Source organism: Hippocampus zosterae, chromosome 7 (assembly GCF_025434085.1).
Source record: "Hippocampus zosterae strain Florida chromosome 7, ASM2543408v3, whole genome shotgun sequence".
Taxonomy (NCBI): Eukaryota; Metazoa; Chordata; class Actinopteri; order Syngnathiformes; family Syngnathidae; genus Hippocampus; species Hippocampus zosterae.
In genome coordinates, this window is record NC_067457.1 from 22,218,401 (window position 1) to 22,239,508 (window position 21,108).

The 21,108-nt window shown below is 46.2% G+C and overlaps 1 protein-coding gene across 1 annotated transcript in view; it reads left to right on the top strand.

The window, feature by feature from the left end:
• Positions 1-21,108, top strand: part of LOC127604989 (poliovirus receptor homolog) — a 103,927-nt gene that overhangs the window by 49,136 nt on the left and 33,683 nt on the right. The window contains exons 2-6 of the mRNA XM_052072447.1: positions 1,560-1,672; positions 3,134-3,377; positions 10,605-10,898; positions 11,900-12,017; positions 12,253-12,401. Coding sequence (XP_051928407.1) covers positions 1,560-1,672; positions 3,134-3,377; positions 10,605-10,898; positions 11,900-12,017; positions 12,253-12,401 — 918 coding nt within the window. The remainder of the gene's footprint in view (positions 1-1,559; positions 1,673-3,133; positions 3,378-10,604; positions 10,899-11,899; positions 12,018-12,252; positions 12,402-21,108) is intronic.

A 21,108-nucleotide genomic window follows, 5' to 3' on the forward strand; every position in this document is an offset into this window, starting at 1 on the left:
CTCTCTCTCACCTGCTCTCTCTTTCACTCTCGCTCTCTCGCCTTCTCTCTCACCTTCGTTCTCTCTCTCTCACTCTGTCTCTCTCATGCTGCTCTCTTTCGCTCTAGTTCTCTCTCTCTTGCCTTCTGTCGCTCTCTCTCTCACCTGCCCTCTCTCTCTGTCTCTCTTTCCCCTGCTCTCGTTTGCTCTCTCTCTCTCTCTCACCTGCTCTCTCTTTCACTCTCGCTCTCTCGCCTTCTCTCTCGCCTTCGCTCTCTCTCTCTCACTCTGTCTCTCTCATGCTGCTCTCTCTTTCGCTCTAGTTCTCTCTCTTGCCTTCTGTCGCTCTCTCTCTCACCTGCTCTCTCTCTCTGTCTCTTCCCCTGCTCTCGTTTGCTCTCTCTCTCTCACTCTCTCTCTCTCTCTCTCTGTCTCTGTGTACACATACGATATATATTTATTTATGTCGATCTTTCACAATAACAATTTGCTTTGCAGAACACGTAACGTAAAACATTTTACACATACCTCCCACACATATGACCTGCCACTGAACATTCGGCAAGCCTCCTCGCTGCCCATCTTTAAAGCCCTCCTCAAAACTCACTTGTATTCTTTGGCGTTCGACTCAGCATGACTTTGATTTCTTCTTGATTTTACTGTCTGGTGCTTTCGACCGCCTTTATTACTAGATTTGTCTTTCTGTTTATTGTGCATGTTAAATCGCTCCATGTCCAGCACTTTGTATGCAGCGATGGCTGTTTGAAAGTGCTCTATAAATACTGTTGACTTGACTTGACATACAGTATGTGTGTGTGTGTGTGTGTGTGTGTGTGTGTGTATATATATATATATATATATATATATATATATATATATATATATATATATATATATATATATATATAATGTGTGTCACAATGTACACACTCAAAGCAGTTTTTTTTTTTTGAAGCTCATTCAGCGTTCGGTATTATTCCGCTCACAGGTTTTAAGAGGCTTTTTGTTCACAAACACTCGGGTCCAACGAGCAGGTAGCCAATGCTACTCCACCTCGCTCCCGCGCGCCCTCTTCATGTTTTTGTGAATCAGCCAGAAATTTGTCCTTACTGGCTGGAAGCGGTTGAAAAGACTCAAGGACGCTATTTAACGATCAAGGGAATCATCGCCCATCCAGACCATTTCAAGGAGAGCAATTATGGCCTTTTTTTTGCGCAATTTCAGTGAGTTCCCGGGTGCCTTCGGAACATGTCTGTCAGGCCACCGCTCACTCGGCTGGCCGATGGCGAATAGGCTTTCGTGGCCATGACGACTTAGGATGGCCCAGAAATGCAAACTAAGAGTTGTAAAATGTGACGCAAAAAGTGACCCAAAGCCAGCACGGCTTCTATTTTCCCTGGAGGACGCACCACTTCATCGCCTATCCACCCGTTCGACTTAATTTTTGAACTTGGGGAGGCATTTGACTATTTGTGGAGAAGTCATTCATGAAAACTCCCTTTTGTGAACGCGCCCCTCTGTGTGTAGATTTTCGGCCACCCACCCTTCATCTTGTTTTTCTGTCTTTTTTTGGTCTCCAGGCGTCGGCGCTCAGAAGGTGCGCGTGGAGGAGGAGTTGGAGGCATACCCCAACGAGTCGGTGGACCTGCGCTGTCAGTTCATCGACGGGGGAGGCAAAACCAAACTCACGCAGGTCTGTTTTTATCAATCAGAGCCTTCAGACAAACTTTAAAACACAAGAGAAACCGAGAGTCAAACAGAGTTGTCTTTTACGTGCGCACGAGGACAGTGAGCGAGTGTAATCCATCACAATCTGCAAACAGCTCTGGAAACATCTCCACCCCTAATACGCAAACTTTTAAAGGGGTGGGGAGCACACAATGTATTCCTAGATTATTGGAGGAGTCATGTTGACAGTTGGTTTGTGCTAGCAAAATGTCTCTGGAGTTGGTTACCACAAAAAATACTTTTTCCGATTACGACTTCGGTCGTCCCAGAAGTTTAACTCATTCACTCCCAAAGACGTTTATAAACGTCTTTTCAGACTTGGTCTAGAATTGGCTGGTACTGAATGAGTTAATTGTCCGTCAATTGGACAATTCTTTCAGCTTCCACCTCCACTCGGCACTTTGGCTCAAACGCAAACACGGCGGCTCGTCGGTGTTTGTTTGGGCATTTTGCCAAATAATCTCGCCAGGTCCACAAGGCGATTGAAGAAGCAAACGAGAAAGCATTTTGCTCGACCCCCGTGCGATGCTCGCCTGCCCACCTCTTGCGATCAATATTCAATTTGTCCACGCACAAGCATGTGCCATTGGCGGCCGCTTCTCTGCGGTGGACTAATTGGAGGCGTCGTCTCCACGTGAAGCCGCTGATGACTGGTAAAATGGGCAATATGGCCGATTTGTTCGAAAACTGTAACCATGCTCTTTAAAAAAAAAAAATCTTTATTGAACACGTCTGCTTACAATGAAGCGCTAGATGAAGAAGTTCCCCAAGGAAGGTGAGAGAGGTCGCGAACCGATTTTCGGTCGTAATCCGAGGCGTAAAAAACTGAATTTTTGGTCGAAAACCGATTTCGTCGAGAACAGAGACGTTCGATATATATATATATAGTGTAGATGTGATTTGATTACATGTTTTTTTTTAGTAACAAAAATGCATTCACATGGAAAAAAAAATAGCATGCATCCCAATTTACATTGAAATATCCTGACTTGGACAAACAAAACATATTTTGCATTTGTCGATTTTTGTTCCCAGTCATCTCTTGTTCGTACACCACCGGAAAAATACAAGACGAAGAAATAATTCATCCTGACTGATGAACGCCAATTAATTGATAAAAATCTATGCGTCGGCCAGCTCGATTCAACAGCTCGAGAGCGAGTTGCGCAATAATTGAAACCTTTCGCTTCCTGCCGCTGTAATCGACGGTGACATTTTGCCACAGCTGGGGAGATGATTGCAAATGGGATCAATGAGCGAGACAATACAGTTTAAAATATGAATAACAGCTCACTACGTGGAACCTTTAAAAGTTCAACGCCGGTGCAAATGACATGCGGCAAAGTGGCCATTAAGATAATTCTCTCGATGCGTTGCCTTCTCCCAAAAACGATAAGCCCTTCCCCGGTGTGTGACTCGTGTTCAGGTGTCGTGGATCTGGGAGCCCACTGAAGGCCAGCGCGACAACATCGCCGTGTACCATCCCTTCTACGGCCAGAGTTTCCCCAACTTGTCCTTCAAGGACCGCGTGGTCTTCTTAAACAACAACCTGGAGAACCCGTCCATCCGCATCTCCGACCTGCGCATGTCCGACGCCGGCCGCTTCACCTGCGAGTACGCAACCTACCCGTCGGGCAATGAGCAAGGCACCACCGTTCTCGTCATGTTGGGTGAGTGCTCAATTTCTTTTTCAAATTCTCCTCCCCTGCCTCCAAGAGCTGTTGCACTCCATCGGCCTTGATGGGCGCCTCCCGAGTCGTCTGCTTATCAGCACTCGTCGCCCTAGAGCGCCCCGTCGTCCCCCGAAACCCACAAGCGAGCAATTTGAAGCCGATTCCCTCTGAGGCTTTTGCCGGCTCGATGCCGAGTGAGGAAGGAGCGGGACTTATAAAAAATTCCATCATATTGCTGTTCAATTTGAAACATTTAAACGATGGTTGGTGAAACATGACCACGTTCATTAAAAATGGCCGTGTTGCAATTAGAGCGCTGTGATTTGCCGCGTAAAAGCACTTTGGGGATTTTTAAGCAGCTCTTTTTATTCATTTATTTATCAGCTAAAAATTGTAGTTCCCTGGGAAATTGCATGAAAATGTTGTTTTCTCAAGCTCAGTTAAGGGCAAAGTGTTTATTCATGCAAACGTGATTAATTTATTGCAAAAATTAAGCTCCCGCATACGAGATGCGTAGCCAACTCATAATTTTTTTATTCTGCTATTTTTTTTTACATTAAAGTGTTTGTTGGTTCTTTTTTTCATCTTTTGCGTTATTTTCGTCCACAGTATTATAACAACCGACTGGCATTAATAGTTTTGATTTTTATTTTTGCAAATCCGAGTCAAGGTGCAATGACTAAATTACCTGTTATGGATGCTAACTGGGCTAGCTGTATAGCGCTTGAAATTTAAATAAAAAATAAAAATAAAAAACAAGTGCTTCGAATACAACCGCTGACAAGATGCTCAAGTGGTGAAGGTGCACCTGTTAGCATGTAGTCCTCGGGGATGTTGATGCATCACCGTAGAGAGCGCCTCATCGTCTTAAAAGCAAGAAGATGTTTGCGACGTCGCTGGCGGCGCAGTGGCGGGTGGGGGGGTGGGGGGGGGAGACACCCGCTGCGTGTAATCGGAGACAGCTGGTGTTTTTCATCCTCCCACACGAGCGGCCATTTGCAGAGCAGCCGAGCGCGGCGAGGTCGACGGCGGGGAAAAATCCAGTCGCGGGGCGAGCGGCGTCTGCGCCCGTATGAGAACGAGCCGGCGCATTAAGCGCATGGTAATGGCGGGTTCGGGGAAACCTTGCAGGGGGGGGGGGGGGCACTTTGAACTCGACCGCCGCGTTTTGCAGAATGCCGTGCGCTCCATTTGTGACATATTTATGTTTACTGGAGTGCGTAAATGAAGCGCTCCTTGTCTCGCCTTTGTTGCGCAAATTGTCGCAATCAGAGCAGGTATGTCGGGGGAAAGCTTCTGCTGTGAAGAGAACCCGAATGTGGAGGCGCAGTGCGGATGAAAAGAAAAGGACGTGTGGGCTTTTCAAACGCAGTCGTCAACAAAGTTTCACTTCATTCCGCTTGTTGAATCAGCCTTTCATGTATCGGGTCATGTTTGTGTGCTGGCTGAGAGAAAAGCTGTGGCAAGGCCTGAAACCGGCTCAGTTCTTTTGAAAAATTCAGTAGAAGGCAGTTTCACTTTGTAATGTGAAATTTCGTAGACGGGTCTGTCATGAGTAGACCCGCAAAAAAGTTCTAAGAAGCCAGACCTCAAAAGACAGAAAATCTAGCCTTTTTTTTGTTCAAGATTTTGTCCAAATTGAAAATTAAATCACATACTTGAGCATGAGTAGCGTAGTAGCGTTTTCGACTTATTTTGTATGATGGCAGTGAAAAATGTAAATGACTCGCCACAAAAACGCTTTGCAACTTGTATTTTGGTAGACATGTCTCTCATGAGGGGACCCACCAAAAAAATCTCAACAAGCCATGCCCCAAAAAACACTGAAAGTCAGCCATTTTGATTTGATTTTTATATCTAGGCGACTTCAAAGAGAAACTTTTTTTTTTAATCCAGCCTCCCTTTCGCAACATGAAGTTTAGTCGCTCAATCAATCGTGAATAGACACGCAAAATAACTCAAGAACCCATGCGAGAAACGATACAAGATGGCTGTCATTTTCGATAAAATCAGCAATTTTTACCTTATTTAACCTTATTGGATGAGTAATAGATTTCGATGTATAAGAGTCGCCTGAAGATGCCGTTTTGCCGCGTTGAATGGAAAGGCGCCAGCAATCTTAACACGTTTCATTCGCGCCGAACAGATAATCCTGGCAAACAATCCGATTAGCGCTTATTGGATGCAGCAGCACGGCCACGCAACGCAGTCTAATCATCGAGTTTTTCTGTGTGCAAATAAAACCAGATAAAAAAAAATCTGCAGTGAGGTATTTATTGAGGTCAACCACAACATTTGGGGCCGGCGACCAGAGCGAGAAAGGCAAGAAACCAAGCTTCCATAGTCCACCATTTTGGTTCGAGGCGGCCATTTTAGGGTTATTGTCGATATTTCCAGGTACATTCCGAAAAACAAACCCGTGTGCACGACAAGAAATACATCTAATAGTTGACAGTCCCTCTGTTATGCTATTTCATTGTTGTATGTGTATTTTAAAGCTTTATGCATAACACCAATACAAAATATGGATGTGAGACAAAGGATTTTTTTTGTCCGATTCCCACCAAATTCACATCCTGCAAATCTGATTAAAAAAAATATGTTGGTCTTTGCCAAGGCAAAAAAAAAAAAAAAAATTGCATACAGCCCTTTCCAGGCGCCCTTCAGAGACAAACGTAGTAATTTTTTTTCTTTGTCAAGACCGAATTTTTCACATGGCTCTTGCATTCGACCTCGTTGACTCAGGAATCAACTTTCTGGATCCACATCGCAGCGTTATGTTTTGTGTGTTGTGTTGCATTCGTTTGTTAATATGACTTCAAAATGGCGGCGCGAAAGTGGCTGCCTTTACAGCAGCTCCTATACTTTTTGCTCTTTCTTTCTTTATTGAATTTCTCCATTGTGAGACGAATAAAGGTTTTCTTATTCTTTTTCAAATTGGTAGAGCTGTCGATCGCAAGGAAGTCCACAAAAAAAAAAAATGCGTCCTACCCAGACCAACTCCATCCTAATATCTTATGACCAAAAATAATGCCATGGTTTTCTTAGTAATGTCTCAATTTTGCATACAGCTGTAAGTTGTTTTTTTTTTCCTGGTGCATGGAGTGAAGCAAGACTAAATTCTGATGTATTTACATTTTTTTTTTCCCTTCAGCAACAAACCTTTTTTGGAAAGGCTGCACGTCGCGCATGCCAAAATCCGCCCGATAATGCCTTCATGCTTCTACAAAGTAACATGAAATTTGGTAGGCACGTCCGTCATGAGAAATGCATCCATAAATAAGCCCTGAAAGACATCTCCAATTTTCTCCTTTCCAAATTGCCTTTCGAAGAAAAAAACCCTTTCTCTGATTGAGAGCACATATTCCAGACCGAAATATAATTCCTTTGTCAAGGCAAAATTTTGCATCCAGCTCTCCTATGCCATTTTTTTTTCTCACCAGTGTACATAATGACGCATTTCAAATAAATGACAGGTCGCGTCTGTTCATCGCCGTCTCAAACTTGATTTTACTTCCGAGAACAAAACACCGCTGCTATGCTTAACTACCTTGGCGAGTCACAGTTGATCAGATGCAAAACAAAAGCCGCTCAAAAGTCTGCCGAAAGCCTCCAAAGCACCTCGGCTATGATTTCACATTAGCGTGCGCAAATGTTAAAATAACAATCTTTTGTGTGTGTGGGATGTTTTTGTTTTTGTTCTTATTTGATTTTTTTTTTTTTAGGCTGCTTCTGGTCTTGTGGCATCCACTTAGCGGAGCCCCTCGCGTCTTAAATCAAACCGAAATGAGTTTCAATCAGACAAATGAATGCATTTTGTCAACGTTTCCCGCAGCCAATTACGGATTGTCACGCGGCCGCCCACTGACGCCTCTTCCAACTCTTTCCTCCATCTCCTCCAATATTTACGTTTTATTAGCGGCCCAGGAAGCAAACAGACGTTTATCTCCGGCGTGACAAGGGAAGCGGGCAAACAAACAAATACCACCCACCCCCACCTCCCACCCCGACATTTTTCACCAGCGGAAGAACACATCGCTTGATCGGTGAATAATTCCACGCCGATGTCGGGCGCCCAAAAAAAAAAAAAAAGCCGGTTGCCGTTAAATTTGTATTCAGGCCGCACACTGCTGCGCCGTGAATTAAGCCACGACATGGACAAATTGGAAGGGCTGTTCTTGCTTGATAAAGGTTAAATATGTTACTGGCTCAAAATTGTTCTGCCGCCACCTACAAGCTGCTGTGATATAGCGTGTGTGTGTGTGTGTGTGTGTGTGTGTGCGTGTGTGTGTGCGTGCGTGTGTGTGATTTTGAAACGAAACGATTTTGAAAAGGGATCTGCAATGGTTAAAAAATAATTTCGAAGATTGTGGCATATCTCTTGAATCCTTTCAGGTCATGTGATCAGGTTCGATGTCAGAGCACGTGTAGACAGAAAAGAAATGTCCGTTTTTGCCCAAACATTTCTGAAGAATAACATTTAAGATCAAGTGACGAACTCATCCCCTTGCGGATTGATTAATAAATCATTTAAAAAAAAAAGAAAGTCAACTAACGTCTTCCTCTTGTGTTTGTCGTCAAGCTTAAGCGTCCGTGAAGGCGCCCAGAGGGTCCTGAAGTGGACCAGACGCTAATAACGACATCCGCCGGTGTCGCCGCCTGCAGAATTACGTGCATGTGGGTCAAGTGGAAGCGCCGATGCGAGTCGGTTGCTTTAATTAGAAAAAGCGCAAAGGCGACAGATGTCGCCCAGCAGCCGCGCGCGCGTTTTGCGTCTCTGCCATGCTAACTGGCGACCTGCCAAAGACGAAAGGTATTCGGTTCAAATTTAACAGAGCGTCTTGATCTTTGCCAGGATTTAGCCAGCAGCTGCAAGACGATGTGTTTTGTCCCCCAACGATATGAGTGTAGCGTCGTTGGTGACAGGGGGGGTGGGGGGTGGGGGTTGAAACTGTTCAGAAAATAAAAGCATTTTCCCCGGTGGAGGCAGCACTTCATACATTCTGGTAGTGGAGCGCACAAAGAGACGAAACACAAACATATATATGTGATATCGACCGTCATAATCTGTCTGACAGAAGTTTATTGAAGATGAATTACATCCGTCTGTGCTTCTGTGCAAATGTCAAAGCGCTCATCTTGCTCCCATGATTCGGTCGTAATAAAGTAAGCACACAAGCAGGCAGTAAAAGGAAAAAAATAAGTCTTTGGAGAGCTTCTCAGGAAAGCTGGGAAGGTCAAATGGATAAGACGCAGCAGCTCTCAAAACTAAGAACGCTGCATTTGAGAAACAAGATCAACAGGCCCTTTCCAAATCCAGGTTTTTCGCGAACAGGTGGTGCTCGGGCACCAATACGGGATATTGAAACACCAAAATGTTCAATCAATGCTCAACTTCCAAAGTCCGCTGACTTCATACTAACATAGAATACAAAGTGTTCCATCTAGTTCCTCAGACGGATGTGGGGAGCGGAAGCTGTGCGAATAGGATGTGGCGTCACACAGCAGACACGCTGTCACTTTCGTGCTTGAGAGGTTACGTTTAAAGAATGATGACGTCTTAACGCTGCCCTGGTTCAAAGGCTCCTTCAAATTACGGACGTCTTCTGTGTTTTGGGACTACACTTTGTTGCTATTCTTCACATCCCCATTGCGACATAGCGCAAAGAATTGTCTTTGTACTTATTTGAAGATCTAACAACAGGCAGCATTAGCATTTGTCTGAAATCTTATTTTTTTAATACATCCTTTTGCATATTTCTCTCTTTCACACAGAACTTTGAATATATTTCTTTCAAAACCAGGCGGAGGTGTGGAGTTACTCCTGCCGCGCCAAAATCGAGTGGCCAAAATTGACAGTCAGCTCGAGCTATTTGCTAGCAATCAGTTAGTAACAAACTAGCTCGCTAAAGTTTAGCATCAACGGATATATACGTTGTTTAGCGGCTAAACAATATACACATCAGTTCATATTTGAGAAAATGTACAAAATAAAATGGTTCACTAAAATCTACCAGACAGTGCTCTTGAACAAACTGGAAATTAGCAACTAGCTAACTTTCTGTTGCTAACTAGCCATTACTAGCTAGTTAGACATTCCAAGCATTTGTCGAGGTGTCCATGATGAGAAAATGTCCCAAAATCACACCTCGTGCAATCTGTTTGCTAGCTTTCTGTAGCTAAATACAAATTAGCTTCATGTGTGTCTGGGATTTCAAATCACCCAGCCCGGTTGGCAAAACGAGTCAGGTTTGACAGTCCCATTTTAAGTTTTGACAGCAGCGTAGATGGTGTAGGCTGGCCTTGACCAGGGACACGCTGAAATTGCGGTCGCCACAACACGCCAGACGCTCGGGAATCATCAGAAACTTTTCAGGCATAATCTGATGCACACAAAGAAAGGCTGGAAAGTCATTCCGGGGGAGCTGCGGATTGAATAAATGAAATTTTGCAATGCAGGGCCATGCATCTTGTGGCCAAACCAAGTAGCGTGACATTTGCCAGATGATTGACAGCTCTTTTAAAGGACCGCACACTGTGGTGGCATCTGCTCATCTTCGGCCCTTTTCCCCGATGTCTGAAGTCATCACTTGATGTCCAAAATGCCACTCAGATAAAACCCACTTTTTTTCCCCGCATTTACATTGAGATGGAAACAATGCAGTGAAACTCGGCTTCCGCCTCTTTGAATAGTCATTTAGACCGCAGCGGGATCAGCGGGGGGGGGGGGCACATTGTTGACCTCTTTTCGCACTTTTGAACGAGAGCTGGCTGATTAATTGATTTTAAAAAATGTTTAATTGTTTTTTTTAAAGCTGACTTGCTGTATGGTGGCAACTCAGCTAACTTCACCACCAGCAGTATTCTGGCGGAGAGGGAATAAGCAGTTTATTGCTTTTCCCAGTTGAAGATTTGCTGCGAAACAAAACATACAGCTGGGAAACGCATCTTGTGTATTTAAAGCAACCGCATACGACAGTCCATTTAGGATCATGCTAAAAATAAATAAAAAATGCAGAATATAATCGGACAGACTAACGAACAGCAACAGTGGTGGTACTGCCCTTTAACAATGGAGATTTTAAAACAAATGGTGCAGCACATGTGGACAGACAATAAAACAATACATGCGTATATTCCTTATACACTGTAAAGAAAGACTAAAATTATTGTTGTTGACTGATGCTAATATTCCATTTCCTTGTGATTTCCTCTCCTCGATAGCCAAACCCAAAAACTCGGCCAACGTGGTGACGGTGCAGGCGGGCACCAAGGCGACGGTGGTGGCGCAGTGCCAGGCGGCCGACGCCAAGCCGGCGGCGACCATCAAGTGGCTGGCGTCGGTGGGCGGCAACCACACCACCAGCAGCACCAAAGGGCCCGACGGCACCGTCACGGTACGCAGCGAGTACCGGCTGGTGCCCACGCCCGCCGACGACGGCAGGGAGGTGACGTGCATGGTGGACCAGCGCACCCAGGACAAGACCTGGACGCACCAACTCAAGCTCTCGGTAGAGTGTAAGTAACACACACACACGCGTTGACTCAGAAGAGGAACAATAATGTCAGTAATAATAATAATAATAATAATCCATCCATCCATTTTCTCAACCGCTTAATCCTCACTAGGGTCGCGGGGGGTGCTGGAGCCTATCCCAGCCGTCCTCGGGCAGTAGGCGGGGGACACCCTGAACTGGTTGCCAGCCAATCGCAGGGCACACAGAAACGAACAACCATCCACGCTCACATTCACACCTAGGGACAATTTAGAGCGTCCAATCAGCCTGCCATGCATGTTTTTGGAATGTGGGAGGAAACCGGAGCACCCGGAGAAAACCCACGCAGGCCCGGGGAGAACATGAAAACTCCACACAGGGAGGTCGGAGCTGGAATCGAACCCGGTACCTCTGTACTGTGAAGCCGACGTGCTAACCACGGGACTACCGGGCGACCCAATAATAATAATAATAAGTTTAAAATGTAATTTAATATAAACATAATGTGCCTTTATGGCTAGCTTTGAAGATTAGCAGAGGGAATAAAATGGCCCCACACACGTAGTTTTAATCCTGTTACTGTCCTTTTTTAATTTACAAGGGATTAAAACAGGTTCTGAGTCGTCGCTGGTGGCATCGACGAAACCGCAGCAACTCGCACATTGTCTCTCTTCAGCCAGTTAACAGCAGAGGATGCGTCTTATGCGCGAGGAACATCGTATATTCTCGGAGCGCCGTTCTCAAAATGGAACTGAAATTTGCAGAAAATCTCTCGGCGCACTGCCAATCGCTAAAAAGATCGGTCAATTGGTCAATCTTCGAGCATTGAATTGTTCTGCCTGTCACTGTATCTTGCTGACATAAATAGTTGACCAAAGTTTTGGGTGACCAATTAACAATCACCACTTTCAATTATGTTGATTCAACAAAAAGGATTTGATTGAAAAATTGGTTGACGTTACATTGACCCCCCCCCAAAAAAAAATATTGACCTCAAAATGTCCTCTGGCTTTCCCTTCGCAGACCCCCCCTCCGTCTCCATTGAGGGCTACGACCACAACTGGTACATGGGCCGCTCGGACGCCATGCTGGTCTGCACGGCTGACGGCAACCCACAACCCACCACCGTCACCTGGACCGCGTAAGATGGCCGCTCATTTGCTCCTTTAAAATGTTCCTCGAAATGTCTTTTTGCTTCAAGTCGTATAATCCATACTAGTTTCATGAGCCCGTCTACGGTTTGAGCATTGCATGCCAGCATTAAGCTAGCTGCATTTCGTCAGACAAAGATATGTGGTGTTTGGTTAAATTCCATTTGTTTGACGTTTACTTTGACAGTCAAAACTAATTGGCTTCGTCCATCTCATCTCCTCCAGGGCGTCGGGCCCCCTGCCAGACTCGGTGCTGGTGGACGGCAACAAGCTGACGGTAAGGAAGGTGGACGACGCTGTCAACACCACCTTCATCTGCGAGGTCAAGAACAAGCACGGCGCCGCCAAGGACCAGATCACCACCCTCGTCATCGGTGAGTCGGCCGCCGGCGGTGAACCGCTCTGCGTGTGTGTAGGTGTGTGTGTGTGTGTGTGTTTGATGCTTGTCTTGTCGGCAGACACACATGCTGTGCTGTTCTCGACAGCAGCACGAGGAATCGGTACGTGCGCATACATAAACGTGCAATCAGAATCTGAATCGGAATCGCCTTTATTGTCATTGTATCGAAGACAATTTACAGAAAATTACACTTTACAGAAGCGAATCCGTCACATTTTTTTTGATGGACTGCTCACATTAGATGATTTTAGACTAAGAGGAATACTCTGATAGCAAAGTGTGAATTTGTAGCTCATATTTTAGTATCTACTCTGTGGGGTGGGGTGGGGGTGGGGGGGGGGGCAATGCCCCCTTAGCTCCGCCACTGCTTAAGCCTTGGAATTTTCTGCCCATTTTCCTCAACATGCACACAGACGGCGTGTTGGTTTGAAGCATTGCACACAATGTTGATTCACTCGCCCACACACACACACACACACACACACACACACACACAACACACACAACACACACAGAGTTACAGTCCACGATATTTAGTGGCCGTTTATTTTTTTTTTGTTTTAATCTTTTTTTGTTTGCGTTGGGGTTCATTTTGCATGTGTGCAGTCGCTCTCCCGTGCTCTTTGCCGATTGGTGGCCCTTGTTCACAACCAATCAGTGCAGGGGGAGAGTGACCCCAATTAGCAACTAGCTTCAGGTGTGCTGACACCTGCAAACATTACCCACCACTATTTTCAAGGTTGTTTTTCAGTGGTGGGGGCTGGGGGGTGTTGTTTGGTTTGGAGTCAGTAAATGTCGTGAGTGTTGTGGTATCGTGTTTGTCAGCCTCAATCCCCGTTGTGCCCTCAGTCCCACTGCCTGTCGATTAGCGCAGCCAAATGTTACTCGCTTGTGTTGGAAAGCCCAAACCATGACAGCACGCCATTTTTTTGCTCCGCCCCATCCCCCACACTTACGTTAGGCCATCAGGTGGAGGGGCCTTAACACACACACACACACACACACAGACGCTGGGATCAAGGCTGATGTGAGAACTGCGGGGGTGCTAGCGCAGATTTCTGTGGTGTTCTTGCAGGCTGACGCGGCCACAAGGCCGCGACAAGCCCCTCCTCCTTCCCCCCACGCAAACCGATCAAAAATGAGCTCAGAAGTTGACTTTGCCATCCCACAGCCCGTCGAGGCCTTGAAACGAAACGGCAAGCTCTGTTTGTGAGTTTGCGGCCTCCGCTGCATCGGCGCAGTCGAGCTCTTCTGGATTCTTCTGCGGCCTTTTCAAGTTGGTGTGAGCCACTTTGCCGGCATTTGTTTTTCTTCCCTCTTTGACTTTTTGCGCCCACTTCAGAGGGCATTTTTATCGTGGGCCGGTGCGCATTTTTCATCTTTGTAAGGCGGCTTCATTTTTATGTCTCCAACCCTCTACTACTTTTTTTTTAAATCTATCCTCCACTGATGCTTTCTGCGAAAGTGACTTGAATAGTGCAGTGGACGCACCCGCAATAAGTGAAAACGCGCAGGAGAGACTATCCAACCACCCATCCATTTTCCGATCCGCTTAATCCTCACAAGCGTCGTGGGGGGGGGGTGTTGGAGCCCATCCCAGCCGACTCACTTCCGCAGTTCTCCAATTGCGAAGCAAAAATAAATACAAGCGTCCGATTCAGTTCATTTTACTTCCGAAATCATGATTAATGACGACTTTGAAATGGGATTCCGGATTGATTTTGTTTGGCACTGATTTGATCAAATAAATGAAGAAAGCCAAGTGTAATTCACACGAAATCAAATCTTTGAATACAACAAATGCGATTCACAACAACTCCATGAAAGCATTTTCGAATGAGATAACATCATACCCACTGGATTAGTAGAAGACCGCCACACTACCATTGACATTTTTGACGTGAAAAATAAAAAAATGGTTGGACACGTTTTCTAACACTGTTCCACATTGATCCGACACAGACACGCACGAGCGCGCCAAACTCTCAAATCTCAAATCTCGGCGAACCCGGAGAGGTGTCTTCTCACCAGCTCGTCTCACCCGAACAAAAATTCCCCCCCCGCTAACACTTCCCTGTCCTCCGCCCCGGCGCTTAATCGGAGGCGTGAGGAGCAAGGGCTCGGCTGCGTTTAGACCGCGAGTGACAAGTTACGGCTCAAAGGGTTGGAATTGGCCTTCCTGCCGGAACAGAGCTTTGCTTGACGGCTCGCGTATTGTTAAGCGCGGATTGATTGTCGTTGGCGACAAACGATGCTACTTGAAAGCCATCATGGCTGTGGGATAAAACCATCAACTATCTTGGGAGTAACTTGCATGCATTCGTTTTCGATTGTCCCTTGTTCTCGTTACTTCCACTTGTGGCTTGCTTAACGCTTTTTTGACTGGCTTGATTTTTAACATTGTTTTGTTTGCATTGCGCTGTTTCAAATCTATAATGTCGTGACTACTGTGCACGGTGCGTCCTCGCGCTAGCGCCCTCTATTGACCAGACCTCCGCTTGAAACTTGACGGTTGTCACCCTACGTTACCTCCGCTACGCACGCAAGACACATCATCGTCCAAACCGACACCGGCGCCGGAGCCCTCGATGAAAACCCCATGTGAGGTTCTGCAGAGGCACGTTAGCATTTGGGTTAATTCCACTTTGCTAATTCGCCCGCCGAGAGCCGCCTGCCGCCGGCGGCCCGCCTGTGTACAGCGAAACTTTGTTCTGCTAAACGGCGGATGAAAGCAGCGGCGTGTTGTGCCGTCACGTGCGCTGGTCCGCCTTGCATCCGAGGAGGAGGAGGAGGAGGAGGATGCGCTTCTGATTAACGTTCGACAGCCTCTGATGTTTGACTTTTTGCCGGAAGGAGGCTGGGTAAATTAGATGCTTTGCCCCTCCCTTGTGGCACTTTTGCGTGAAAGCTACCAACATGGGGTCAATCTGTATTTTTGTGCTCTTCGTGCATTACCTTAAAATGCCACATGGTGGTGCTAAAGCCTTAGCTAGTAGGAAAGTCGTACTTGGTGTCAGGGGAGTATTGTTGAAGCGATACATCTCAATCGTTACCGACACTCTGGATGTCAGGTACTAGCTAACTTTAGCCTGGGTCGTTCCGGAGAGTCTTTTGCCGAGCCCTGCCAGGCGTGAATCATGAAAATTTGTTTACAACTGAACCCACCTCCAAAAAGAAAAAATGAAATCACCCACATTCTTACACAATACGGGCGGCAAAACACGACGTTGTTTTTTCAGGGGTGTGGCTTGATGAAATGAAGCTCCTCCCCTCATTTAACGTAGCGTGAGTTACTGCGCTTATTTTGTCGTTAATTGTAATCGAGCAACATCATTAGGAAGTTGGGAAAATGGTGATGATGATTTTTTGGGGGAGCATCTAATGTAGTTTAAAGATATTTTGAATGACTGTAAAATGATTTTGTCATTAAAAAAAAAAAATTAAATTCAATCACGGAACAATGGGTACAAAACTTTACCAGCCCCGAGGTGATTTTAAAAAAAATTTTTATGGCAAATAAATCTGCACTGCGGTACATCCGAGCTGTTTCAAATATTTCGCAGATTTCGGCACGCCACACCGCGTAATTGACACTTAATTGAAATGAGGCCGCATGTCAGGATAAGAAACACGCAAATGACACTTAATCAGGATTAGGCTCCAATTTAGCGTCAAATGTGAAACGTTTTTTCCGCCGAGCATGTAATAGCTCTCGACCGGCCGGCCGCGTGTGTGTACGCGCAATGGCGCTAATTAACTTTGATGAACTTTAAACGAGCTCGATGGGCTTGAAGAGGCCGCGTTTTGACTGCGTTACTTTCCAGCAAGCCGCCCCCCACCCCCAAAAAGGTCAAAACAGATTGTGTTTTAAGTGAAGCGAGATGATCATGAACATCAGCCACTGTCACTCAAAACTGATTAACATTTTTGCATATTCAAATTGAACACCAGCCATGCAGTCGTTCCCGAACTGAAAGAGTAGCGGGGACTCACTTTGAATTCTGAAAATCTTTTGAATCCCGCCAAATGCTCCACGCATGAGGATGAATCATTCCCAAATTGAGGCGTCAGAGACTGCGAGCGGAGGAGATGAATTTGTTGGTGTCTTTTATCGTCTGTTTTGCAAATCACTCGGTGTAGTCGAAAGTGTGAACATATGCTACCTTAACACAGATTGGATTCATTGATTGAGATGTATCATTTCGGGTTGGGGTGAGCACACTTTAGAGCGCCTCGTTGTCAAAGCAAGAATGTGTGCCCTGCATAGGGAGCAAGAAGGGCGGGGACTTGTTTTAAAAGGTCTGACTTTGAGGCATCGTGCAGGTGTGGCCACTTTAGAGTGCCTTGTTGTCACACTGTGAGTGTGTGCATGTTACACGGAGAACAACAGTGGAATGAGAGTGGGGAAAGAGGATTTCTTTTTTTTCTTTTCTTAAGTTTGACTTTACAGCCAATGTGTGTCCTGGGGGTTTCGTGCTGGCGTGGCCAACTTAGAGTGCCTCGTTGTTATGGTGAAGAAAATGTACTTAAGATGTGAGACGGAGTGGCATCATTTAGATTTTTCCATTGGTAGACTTTTCATGATTTTGAAGGCTCAAATTTTTGATTGGAGTATTTGCTGTTTTTTTTAATATTGTTATCTGCGACGTGTCACATTTCAAAGTCATCAAAACTTGAAGGGGTCTTGCTATGGCAAAAATGACTTTTCAAGGCTTGTGTCTCATCTCCAAGTACCTTTTGTATTTCAACACACATGCTCGTATGTATTCTCAAGGCTCATTCATTTTTTTGGTAACCAGAGGCTCCTTCTGACCCCAACACCTCGAGAAACTCGGCGCCTTGGCCCTCGTCTCGCTTTAATTACCTGCGTTTGTTGTTGTGCGTACGTGTGCGCGTATGTAGTGACGACCCAGACAGAGCGCGCTCCCACCCCGCCGAGCGCCTTTCAATTAGCCGGTAGGGGATTGCAGCCGGGGGTCAGACGGCCATCGCCGTGGGCAGCACATCCACCGAGGAGGAGGAAGAGGAGGAGGATGTTCACGGCCTCTTCCTTAAAGCCGGGGTGAGAGAAAATGAGCTCATTTGTTAGCCGCATCCCGTTTCGCCTGATTTTTAATGGCCCTCCGCTGAAAAGATATACCACCCGCGAGAAAGAGAAATAACTCTGATTTATTTGTACTTTCCCCGTTTTTTTTTATACTATTGAGTATTTTTTTTTCATTGTGGCAACTGCAAAGTTATAGTTTCCATCGACTGTGTTAGCAGTCGATGTTAGCTTAATGTGTTAGCTTAATGCTGTGTTTTGTCTTAGCTTAATGCTAACACAAAATGCGAAACGCCATTGGTGAGCGAGTGGAAACTTAAAACCTGGCCATTCCGGTAATTCTAAAGCGCTCTAGCGGCAGCGCACACAAACGGAGCGTTCGCCAAAGCTCACGGGCGCGTTACAAATCGTAAATCATGTCATTCGCGAGCCAACATGTTGCTGCCGCGGGCTGCCAGGTAGGTTGAGCAGCTTACTGGCACACGAATGTATAGTATGCTCCACGTTATGCTTGCATTTTTTTTTGTGTGTCCTGGACATAGTCATTAACAGCAGCACAAGTGGGTATTATGCTGCTCCCATTTCACTGCTTAATCCGCTTTGTGGCGGCACCGCAACTGGGCACCCGAGCTTTTTAAGCACCTTAATTGGCTCCAAGAATGGCGGCGTGTATGCTCTTGTGTGCTTCTGTGTGTGTGTATGTGTAAGTGACTTCCCCACTAATTTTGGGAGGAGAACTCTCATCATGTGAGAATGTCAACATCTCACAGCATCGTTTGGTCGCTTCTTTTTGTCATTCCGTTCGAAGGACGTCTGGGTCTCGGATTGTATTTCGAGCACGTCGAGTATTTTAGTCATGCAAGTATTCATGCATGTAAGTCATGCAGTCTGTGAACAGTGTCAAAATGAAGGCCATCAAAAGGTATTCGGTGGAATGTTAGGCATCGCCGTGTACTTTTTTTTCAAACTTTGCGTCTGTAGTTTTTGTAGAGAGAGAGAAAAAAAATAAAGCTCTACGTGAATTGGATTGGATGCATTTGCATTGGGTATTGTGTGCCCCCCTTGTTGGGACGTCAACAACGACGATTTTTGGGAAAATCAACAATGTAGCTGATCATTGGTAGAATGTAACTTAGGAGATGGGGCGGCCCAGTAGTCCAGTGGTTAGCACGTCGGCTTCACAGTGCGGAGGTACCGGGTTCGATTCCAGCTCCGGCCTCCCTGTGTGGAGTTTGCATGTTCTCCCCGGGCCTGCGTGGGTTTTCTCCGGGTGCTCCGGTTTCCTCCCACATTCCAAAAACATGCGTGGCAGGCTGATTGAACACTCTAAATTGTCCCTAGGTGTGAGTGTGAGTGCGAATGGTTGTTCGTCTCTGTGTGCCCTGTGATTGGCTGCCAACCGATTCAGGGTGTCCCCTGCCTACTGCCCGGAGACAGCTGGGATAGGCTCCAGCACCCCCCGCGACCCTAGTGAGGATCAAGCGGCTTGGAAGATGAATGAATGAATGAACTTGGGATATTCGCGGTCGCATGGCGGCGGCGTCGAGGGGAAAAGCGGGTGCGCGAGCGGAAGAAGAGGCCGTTTCATTTTGCAGCAAGCGGCTGCAGCAGATGGACAATTTGAACACCGCCTTGTTGGAAATCGCCACCCACTTCCACGCGACCACAAAAACAACCGCGCGGCAAAACGAAAAACTCAACGGGGAAGTAAAACACACGTTTAGCCTCTAGTCGAAAGTATCGGTTCGTCTGTGCCGTCGCTGTCGGTGCCGGTTTCAATCTCAGCGCGGTTGTCTCGGCCATTCGAGTCTACTTTTAGAGGGAGCAAAGAGGAGAGCGCTTAATCCTGCTTCCTGGAGGTGCCGTTGGAGCGCATCCTGACCTGACAGAATTGTACCTTTTTCCCCTCTCCTGGGCCTCTTCCACCCCCTCTTCCTCCTCCTCATCCTCCCACTCAGTGGTCCTGATTCACTTGGAAATGACGCACACAACCGCAAAGCCAGTCGAGATGGATGAATGGACGCAACCAGAGTAGAGGGAAAGGGGTACAAGGCAGATGTGAGGGTGGTGGGACCAGGCCGGGGGGGGGGGCCCGGATGATAGCTGCTTTTTGTTGACAGTCGTCAACCGCGGTGCTCCGGATGCAATCAGCTGCCGCGCAATAAAACTAGAAATGCATATGTGAAGCACACACACACACACACGCGGGGACCGACCCAGACGCTGTCGCGCAAGGTTTGCGCAGTGCGTGACTGGGCGTGTGCTGATGTTTCCACGAATGCGAGCGCGCACACGCGCTGGATTAATGAAGCCGCAGACTTATAGGTGAGAGACATCACACTAATTACACCCGCCTCTCGCTCAAGCCCAGTCATCAATAATGTTCATTAAACCACTGAACCCACGCTAGGCATCTATACGTGTATGTGTGTGTGTGTGTGTGTGTGTGTGTGTGTGTGTGGATGGGGAGAGAGGGGGGGCGCAACACAGTGGGCTGATGGATCATCACACATTTGAATTAAATACATCTTCACGTGACAGTCTGTCTCCGCACATTCCGTGAAGAGGAATATTTTTAAAAGAATCCAAAGCCAATTTCAGGAGTCGGTTATCGCCGGGCTGTTTGGGTAAATTCCATCCGCTTTCAGTACCGTGATTGCCCTCAGCAGCATCACAGATATTTGAAAAAAAAATCAAATCTAATCACATTCTGGTCCAAGAATTTGGTCATCAAATTTTGAGGGCAGCTTGTGGATTCATGAGTAGGTGTACGAGGCCAGAAATGCGATGTTTCAAAACAAAATGGTTGACTCATTCAGTTTCAAGGTGTCCTTGAGACTTTTTTTTTGTGGGCGTCCTGTTATAATAGACACGTCCGCGGAATTTCATGTCGATCAGTCGAACTGGCGTCAGGCTAATATTTTCTTAGGGTAGAAAAATCCTCAAAAATGATCACTCATCTTCGAGGCTATGCTGCGCCCACTTTAGATGGTGGAGGGAAATAAGCGTGATAATTTAGTCTTACCATTTTGTCGAAAATACTTCTTTATGATTGGGGCTCATTTGGGTGAATTTCCTAACACGTGTTTCTCCAAGTACAAGCCCTTGAAATTTGCCCAAAATGGTTGCTTCAAACTAGTGTCGCGGCAATTTCTTTTTCCTTTCCACTGGGAGCAACTGAGTGAGACATTTTCCTTCTTTTGCCAAAGTTGCAGTTTTGAAGGCATGTTTAGGCCACCCAAAAAGTCATTTCGTCATCAGAAGATCAATAATAACCATTTTAAGAAGGCCTTTGCACTGCGGTTGCTCATGCTAGTAGGCTAAAGCTAACTGTTTGGAAAATGGCTGTGTGCTACGTTTTGAAAGGAGTTTGCGCACACATGGAAGCTGGCGTTTTCTGACAAAAACTTCCAGAAAGGTAAAAAGGGGACTATTAATCCTCCCGGTTGGAAGCATTCACTGCTTAAAAACAGCGGAAATTACTTTTACTCCAGTTTGCGCGTGTGTGTGTGTGTGACTAGACCTGTAAAGTGGTCTGGAAATGATTGCTTGTTGCGTAAAGAGCCTCATATATATATATATCTACAGAAGAAGAATGGCTTTTTTTGTTTTGTTTTTTTTTGCAGCCAAGTGTATA